Source organism: Arachis duranensis, chromosome 9, assembly GCF_000817695.3.
Source record: "Arachis duranensis cultivar V14167 chromosome 9, aradu.V14167.gnm2.J7QH, whole genome shotgun sequence".
Taxonomy (NCBI): domain Eukaryota; kingdom Viridiplantae; phylum Streptophyta; class Magnoliopsida; order Fabales; family Fabaceae; genus Arachis; species Arachis duranensis.
Genome location: NC_029780.3, coordinates 22,047,880 through 22,057,069, shown reverse-complemented (window position 1 = coordinate 22,057,069; position 9,190 = coordinate 22,047,880). Strand labels below are relative to the sequence as shown.

Here is a 9,190-nt window from a genome sequence, read left to right as displayed (position 1 = left end):
TATTTTAATTATTTAAACAATTAATTATTTAGTTACAAGATATATTTGAATATATATACAAATCGCTATTGATTTAGACTCTCCATTATATTGACTATTGAGTCCAAATGATGTGGAATGCATTGAAATAACAGGTCCTCGTCGAAGCAATATAATTATGCAAGCACCCAAAGTTCATCCTACTTAGACCGTGTTTAGAAATACATTGGGCATAGTTACAATTGATTCTACTCTAGTGGGATGGGAAAATGCTATTGTATTTTGATAATGTAATGTTTGTTGTTTACTCTTAAAATCAGTTATCAAGAATGGATTACGGGAAAAGTGAAAATTTGTTACTATCAATCATAGTCACTTCTAGAGGAACTATTTCAAAATCAACCATGTAGAACAAATGTTAAGCTTTTTGAAACGTGTAATAGGTACGTGGAATGAGCATGGTTAAAGAAGCTTACAAGTTCCATGGATCTTTTGGTATTGGCTCGCGTTCTGAAATTTCTCTAATCCTAGGGATATACAATTTTATTTAGTTGGTTGATTGCATTACATGGTTGATTCTGTTATTTGATCTTGTGTTCATCAGACACTTTTGGACATGTGATATGTCATTGGAATGTAGTGTTTTGCTATAGACTTGTATTGTTATTCAACATTCCCTTCCATTATAAATGCAGCATCTTAGCATACAAGACATATCAGCAAACTGGATAACACATGTACTTCAATCATCTTAGTGTGTGACCAATGAGAATCAATGCTCACTCACATGAGTCAGAGTCATGACCTAGTCATGTTTAAGGTTTCAGAACATTCATTAAGAATGTTATACCATATATTAGACAAGAGAATCATATAAATGGGCTGTAATCAATACATGATCATGTTGACTAAATTTTCACTCACTGTCACAATCCATTTCCTATCTTGGGTCCAAATTTCATGCTAAATGCATATGCAATTTAGTAAGCACCTATGTTGAGTATAAATTGCAAATAGGTTTTTTCATCAAATTTCATTTTATTGGTATAGAATAAGTGCCTTGGAATCCAAAGCAATAATCACATTGGCACCTCTTTGCTGACCTACTTTCATAAGTGACTTAACCAAACTAGCTTACAACCTTACTTCAATTTGCAGCAAAACAACCATATGTCCCACATCACATAGGCTAACACAAGCTTCGTTATCTCATCATGCAACGGTGGCAGATGGCTTCAATTTCTTAGGCGGTGGGTTTCCTCCAGAGATAAGCACATACAAATAAAAACAGAGCATTGCAGAACTGAAATAAAAAATTGCACACATGCATAAATGATCTAAACAAAAGAGCCATAATTTTGCAAGTAGCAATGAAGAAGCTAAAAGGAAAATTAGCAGTTTCGAAGACAAAAGTGGAAATTAATAGATAAGAAGCCACAGATTGAGGTACCTTAAAATAGCACTGAAGCCAGTTGGAAATATTTTCTTTGGCTACATTAAGAAAAGAGAAAATAAGTTTACCATTGAAAAATGAGGCACAAGATAAGAGTTGACTTTCTCAAAATTGAATTTACTACCAACGAGTAGCTCTGAAAGTTCTTCCAGATAAGGATCCCTGCCAATGCTGCAAAATAAGGAAGCAACATGTCAAGAGATGAACTAACACTTATCTAGTTGACAATTGGACATCATCAAGCTGCACGATTCTTAAGTTTCTTTTCTTTTATTTCCAAGAGCAATGAATAATGATATCTTGATAAAGGCAAAGTCCTATACCTGCTTGTGCTAGAATAAATGGTAAACTTGATTTTCCTTTCCTCCAGACCTTCAAGCTGAGGGTGCTAAAAAATAGTAAAGCACCGCCAAAGATCACACCACTGGTGAGTGTTGCAGTACTCCGTGAAAACAGGAATCCAATAATCCCTCCAGTTAGAACAAATCCACCTAAACAAAAGAAAAGTTAAACATATTACATATTTGCTTAAGGAGGCCTAATAGTGAAACAGGGCATACATTTACTTATTTGCATTGAAACAATAAACCACATATTTCATGTAATAGATGTCACACAACAAAAGTTCATCAACAAAATTTAATAGATGGTACCCACTGATAACTAGTTGGGTTAAAGAGAAATTAAGCAAAAGTTTGTATCCACCATCACAAAAGCAAACATAGTTTAACAATAAAGTTACTAAACAAGTGAAATATCAAACAATGAAACTTACCAAAGGGAATGCCTAAACAAAAATCGTGAATTTTCGCAGTCCCTTTCTGTTGACTGATGCCCTCTGTTGCTGTCTCTCCGGAGCTTATCTTTTCAGTATCATGGTTTTCTTTTGCATCAGTTGCATAACTTAGTGTAGTTTTGGTATCAGAACCGGCAATATCTGTGCCATGCCTCTCCAGACACATAACAACTGATAACTATATGACATATGCTTGCTGTTTTAGTATCGATACCAAACAATTTATATTTTCATTTAGCAAAAAGGACAATACTTATGCAACGCAAGCATGTTTATAAGTTATAACTTACTTTAAAAGTCTAGCACCATCCCCCACAATCTCAAAGGACAGAAGTGGCATATTCAATTAAAGCATATAGATTCACTATGATTTCCACTAAGTTCAGCGAAACAATATCTATATGCAAAGATCAGAGCTCGAATATAATCGAACAAATTGTAAGGCAGGAGTTCCGTTAGGAAGGAACATCTTCAACACTAAATATAGTGATGAACTAATCCATAAACCCTCCAAACGTGAAAAGGTGAATTCTCCATTTAATCAGACAAAAAAGGCAATTATCCTGTGATTGCTACTTAAGGAGAATCGATTAAAATATCATATATTCTTGACGCAAGAATTCAGCTAGGCAAGCTATGATTTCGGGAAGCCTTTCTTTAGATCTGAGTAATTTGATTTGAATCTATGGACATTACTGACAAAGAACAAAATGCACAAAATCTAAAGACATTTGCATGCAATCCGAGCAAAATTCAGAAACTCAGCTAGTTAGCTATCTATCTCCTTTAAAATAAAAAAAAACCTAAGAATTTGAAATTGATAGATGTTGAATAGAGTTAGAGAAGGTGTTGAAGAGTAGAGAGAGAGTGTGTGAGACCTTGGAGCGAACAGAAGGAGATGGAAGGTGGAAACGTCGAAGCAGTGTGCGGTGAGAGTGAAGGGAGGCGGAGCAAGAGAGCTGAGGGTGAATGTGAGAGACAGTAGCAGCCATAGCCGTAGCTGATGTCATCTGATCCCGGCCACCGCAACAGTTGATTGGAATTGAAATTGGGAAAATCACACACAAGGTTCTGAAAACCGAAGTGACGAACCGGTAATCAAACCGTTCAAGCTATTAGTTCATCGGTTTACTAGTTCAACCAATTCAAGCGTGGTTCAACCAGTATAACTGTTTTATAATAAAATAATAATTAAAATATAAATAAATACATTAAAACATAATTTAATCTAACATAAATCTTAAAATATCATCCAAATCAAAAAGTATTATATCAACCAAAATGTTACAATCTCATCCAAATACAAATTCAAAAGTGAAATAACAAAAGAAATAACCAAATATAAAATGCCAACAATCAAAAGGACAAGAACAGGAACAAGAATTCTACCACACTGTATATAACTATATATTCTTTATATAGAACCAGCATCTTAGAGAAGTTCATTTAAGCCAAACGCAGGCTTATATATATTCAGAATAAGAAAGAAAGCCTTCAAATCAGAAGAATTTGTATTACAATAACAACAAGAACAATTAAATACAGCAACCCAACATTCGCTTATAGACAACATAGTGAACAATTAAAAATTTAAAACAAGTTAAAAGTGATGGAAGAATATTATATTGTATTAGCTAGGTAAACATCATAAGAATATATAACAACTGATTGGCAGCAAAGAGCGAGTGCACTGATTGGAGCTGAGAAGACTCAGCACTTAGTGAATGCTTGTAGGGGTGTTCATGGGTCAGATGATATCCGCGGATCTGCGGCATTTATCTAATTCAAGATATCTAATTCTTTTAGACATATAAACAATAACAGCAGCATCACACAACAACTGAACAAGTAATATTACAGAGAACTAAATTATAAAATCCTATACTGTTTTGGATTTCATACTTCTGAGTTTTATATACTCTTCTAGTGGTACTAGCACTGACTTAGAAACTGCCAAAAACAGTTAGTTTATATCCACAACCAATCCACAATTATTCACAATTCACAGTTCAATTAGTTTAGAAACTGCCAAAAACAATTATTCACAATTCACAGTTCAAATGATCTTCACAACATTCAAATGATCTTCATAAAAAAATTACCTGCAGTCCTGAACAATGAAGCCTGATTCGCTGAAAGGAGGATGGCGAACCGACCAGAACGGAGGACGGCGATGTGGCAGGAACTCAGTACGACAAGGCGGCAAGCAGGAGGACGTCAAGGCGGCGAGAACAGAGGACCACGGACTGACTATGGGAACTGAAAGGAGGACGGAGATGTGGCAGGAAAACTGAGTACGAATGATGGCGAGAATGCGAGGCGGCGAGGCGGCGAAAACGTCTGAACCACGAAGAGGGAGGGATGAACGCGAGGAACAGCAGCGAGAGGAAGAACGCGACGAAGAGGGATGAACGCAAGGAAGACGGGCTATCTCCACCGAGCAGTATCCGGTGGTAGTCAAGGAAGAAGGAGGGGCCGAGTGGTGTCTCTGATCTCTGGGGGTGGGTGATGGGGAAGGGTAGAGTGCAGCACCTACAAGAGGCTGAAATGTGAAATGAGGATTTTTTAGGCTCAAGTAACATTTTAAAGAAGAGTGGTTTAGGGGGGTGAATGCTCAAAATAGTTTCTAAAGGGTTAACCACCGAAAATACCTCTCAATTATTTAAACGCTTAATAAAGTTTAATTTTATGCTAAAATTTTTTTATTTGTATTAAATATATTTTTAATGATTAATTTTTTAAAAAATTTAAGATCAATTCAACAACAATTTCATAAAAATAATCCTCAACACAAGTAAATTAAGTATAATTTTTATACATTATTATTAGATTGGTTTTAAATTTTTTGAAAATTTAGTCGTTGATTGTATATTTGATGCAAATCAAAAACTTTTGGAACAAAATTGAAATAAAATAAAACTTAAGAGTATTTTTAAAATTTTTGTCAAATTTCAGGACAAAAAGTATATTTTATCCTAATTTAAAAACACAACAAAAATACCTAACAGTAAATATATATTTTCAAAAAATATCTTAGAAATTGAATTTTGATGTAATTTTTTACAAGCATAATTATAAAAATAAAATATTATTATACTTAAAATTTAGTGATTTTTCGTTAAATATATTTTTTGTATGTGTCTAATTGTATAAAGGCAGGCGCGGATCGATGAATACATCATTACTGTATACTCTTTCATATGTATGGCGCAATCCAATCTTTGATTTTTTTAAAAAAGTAATTCTTGACCTTGATAGTAATATATGTTAATCCTAGATGTAAAAATAGTAAAAAAAAAAAATACTAGGTATAAATTGTATGCTCGCCCATGAAATATGCAATCTAACATAAACAATATATATAGATATCGCAATTGGGGAGAGATTTCGATCAAAAGTATTGTGTGAAATCTTCGATTTTTTCTTTTCTCTTTCTCTATCCCTATCTCGTAGGTATAGCGTTTGAATCTTTTGCTAACAACCAATAACACTTTTAAAAATTACAAAATAATATATACTTAACAAAAAATAACCAAATTTTAAGAATAATAATATCTCATTTTTCTAATTATGTTTGCAAAAAATGGTATCAAAATTCAATCTCTAGTATATTTTTTGAGAAATACATATTTAATGTTAGTTTTTTTGCAAGATTATCTAACATTAAATATGTATTTCTCAAAAAAATACATTAGAGATTGAATTTTAATACAATTCTTTGCAAGCATGATTAAAAAATGAGATATTATTATCCTTAAAATTTGGTAATTTTTTGTTAAGTATATATTTTTCTTATAATTTTTTTTGTTAACAACTAATAATACTTTTAAAAAATCACAAAATAAATATACTTAGAAAAAAATTACAAAATTTTAAAAATAATAATATCTCATTTTTTTAATTATTCTTGCAAAAAAATATATCAAAATTCAATCTCTAAGATATTTTTTGAAAATATATATTTACTGTTGGACATTTTTGTCGCGTTTTTAAATTATTTAAAGGCATTTTTGTCGATAGTAAAATTTGGATGCATTTTTGTCAGTGTTTGAATAATTTGAGGACATTTTTGGTGGTTAAACCAAAAATTTGATTCTCAATTCAATTTAGCTTTTAAATTTTTAATTGATTCAAATTGAGTTAAATTTTATTTTGATTTTTGAAAATGGTAAGTTATACTGATTTAGTCTCTAACTTTTTAATTGCTACAATTTAGTTTTGAAATTTAAAAAAGTGCATTAGTGACATAGCTCAAGTCTTGCTACACTAGACATATTAAAACGACGTTGTACTTATTTTGGCGCTAAAGAAGGCACTAAACGATATTATTTTAGGGTTTGAACAATACTAAAATATTACCCCTCCCTTTTGAACAATATTAATTATTAAACATCTCAAACGACGTCGATTAGTGCCTTCATTAGTGCCAAAATGCGTATTGTATCGTTTTAATATGTCCAACGTGCCAAGGCTTGAGCCATGTCACTAACGGCGTTGAGTTCCAGCGACGAAAAATACACGAGAGACTATATTGGTGTATTTTTTTAATTTGGGGATGAAATTGTAACAATTGAAAAGTTAGGGACTAAATTAGTGCAACTCGCCAATTTCAAGGACCAAAGTGGGGCTTAACTCGACCCAAATTGTACCTTAAACTAAAACTTTAATGCATGACTCAAGTTGGTCCCTCCGTCCATTTCCGTTACCGGAGAGATGACATGACACAATTAAACGATGTCGTTTTGCTGTTTACGCCTAAACGACGTTGTTTTACTCTTCTCCCTCTTCTTCTTCCTCCTTTTCATTGTCACCACTCTCAATCATACCTTCCCAACCCCACCACCCTCACCACCACCACCCTCCTCCTCCTCCTCCTCATCTCTCCCTCCTCTTCTTCTTCCTCCTCTTCAATTTGATCAGTAAATCCTTTCTCTTCCTCTTCCTTCCTTTCTCCCCTTCTTCTAATCAATGCAATGACAAATGAAACAAATTGATTCTGTGACATCAAGCAACAATGGCTTCAGCAATAAATTTTAACCCACTTTCACTTTAACTCACTGCTGCTGCTACTTGTTAGGGTGGTAGAACATGCATGTGAGGTTGATGATGATGACGACAGGGCTTTTAAATACTCATTCATTGTCAAGTTAATTTACTATGATAAGGACGGGAATTTTTTGGATGGTCTAGGCCTTTTTTTGTAGTATTCTCTGGCTAAGGAGATCGAGGAAAAGGAAGATGGAGAAAAGGATGGCGGAGTGATGGTGGAATGGTGGATGAGCGGGAGGCAAGTAGGAGGAGGAGGATGGTGGTGGTTGATAAACCCCATTTCTAGGGCTTATCTTGTATTGATTTTAGGGGATTTTATCACCTTTTACCCACATTTATTCAATAAAAAAGTATGGTTTTATAACTTCTCCCTTAATTGTGCTTAAGAGTGAAAACATGTTTTCTAGGTCTTAAAATAAATAAATTTAATTCACCTTGATTCCATTAGATGCCTTGATATGTTTTTTAAGTGATTTAAGGTTTAGGAGGCAAAGATTGGATCAAGGGAATGAAGAAAGAAGCATGAAAAGTTGGAGAACTCATGAAAAAATGAAAGAACCGGAAAGCTGTCAAGCCGACCTCTTCGCACTTAAACGACCATAACTTGAGCTACAGAGGTCCAAATGATGCGGTTCCAGTTGGGTTGGAAAGCTAACATTCGGGGCTTCGAAACGATATGAGATTTGCCATAGTTGCTACACGTATGGTGGCGCGCACGCGCATAGTACGTGCACGCGCCGTTGCTGCCACCTAGTTCACTTAAAGCAAAACGTGGCCAGCGAATTCTAAAGCCTTGTGGGCCCAATCCAACTCATTTCTGATGCTATTTAACCCAAGAAATAAAGAGGGAAACATAGGTTAGTTACCATTAGTTTAGTTTAGCATAGTTTAATTTTAGAGTTAGTTTCTAGAGAGAGAAGCTCTCACTTCTCTCTAGAATTAGGATTAGGATTAGGTTTAGTTCTTAGATCTAGATTTTAATCTTTGCTTTCTTCTACTTCTACCTTTCAATTCCTTGTAGTTACATTCATTCTTCTACTCTTTTGTTGTAATTTCCTTTATGTTGTTCTTATATTTTGTTGTAAATCTAGTATTGTTCCTTCTACATTCTTCCAATTCAATAAGAGGTAATTCATAATAAATGTGTCTTCTTTGCTCTTCTATTGTTGATCTCTTGTTTTTGTAGTTATAGATTCCTTTAATTCTTGCATTTAATAATGTTTACTTCTATTGCACTTTATGTGTTTGTTGAAATGTCTCTTTTAGTTTTAGTGTAGATTTTGTTCCTATTGGCCTAGGTAGAGTAATTAGTGACACTTGAGTTATCTAATTCCTTTGTTGATTGATAATTAGAAGTTGCTAATTGATTTGAATGCCTCTAAAGCTAGTCTTTCCTTTAGGAGTTGATTAGGACTTGAGGAGGGGTTTGTACTAGTGACAAACAATCTTTTGTATGAAAGGATTTTTGATTGGTTTGGAAACTATACTTGCAACGAGAATTTATTTGTGAAATTCTATACCGTCAAAAATCTAATCATCAAAATGGCGCCGTTGCCGGGGAGTTGCAATGGTGTTATGTTATTGGTTATTGTATATATGTGAATATTGTGAATATGTTTGCTTTTTGCTTCTTTGTTAGTTTTTAGTTTGTTCTCTTTATTTGTTACTATTTTTTTGTTTTTGCCCTCTCTTACTATCATGAATTCCCACTTTAGCTATGAGTGTAGTTACAATTATGTTGTAGGTGATGAGAACTATAATGAGAATGTGTATCAAGGATGGGATAACCAAAGGTGGGAGGAGCCATATGCATATGATCAATCTTCATGGCAACAACCTCCACCAATGCACTATGAAGAAGAGCCATTCTATGATGCATACCAATCAAATGGCTATGGTGAATCTCCTTGTGA

At 33.8% G+C, this 9,190-nt stretch overlaps 1 protein-coding gene across 1 annotated transcript; it reads right to left on the bottom strand.

Moving 5' to 3' along the window:
• Nucleotides 1-862: 862 nt before the first annotated feature.
• Nucleotides 863-4,811, bottom strand: LOC107465125 (protein FATTY ACID EXPORT 1, chloroplastic). The gene is made up of 7 exons (XM_016084114.3): nt 4,331-4,811; nt 3,107-3,299; nt 2,208-2,406; nt 1,756-1,923; nt 1,557-1,603; nt 1,430-1,470; nt 863-1,282 (listed from the first exon to the last, which is right to left on the bottom strand). The coding sequence occupies exons 2-7, from the start codon at nt 3,236-3,238 to the stop codon at nt 1,192-1,194; spliced, it is 678 nt and encodes a 225-aa protein (XP_015939600.1). The 5' UTR covers nt 3,239-3,299; nt 4,331-4,811; the 3' UTR covers nt 863-1,191.
• Nucleotides 4,812-9,190: the final 4,379 nt, after the last annotated feature.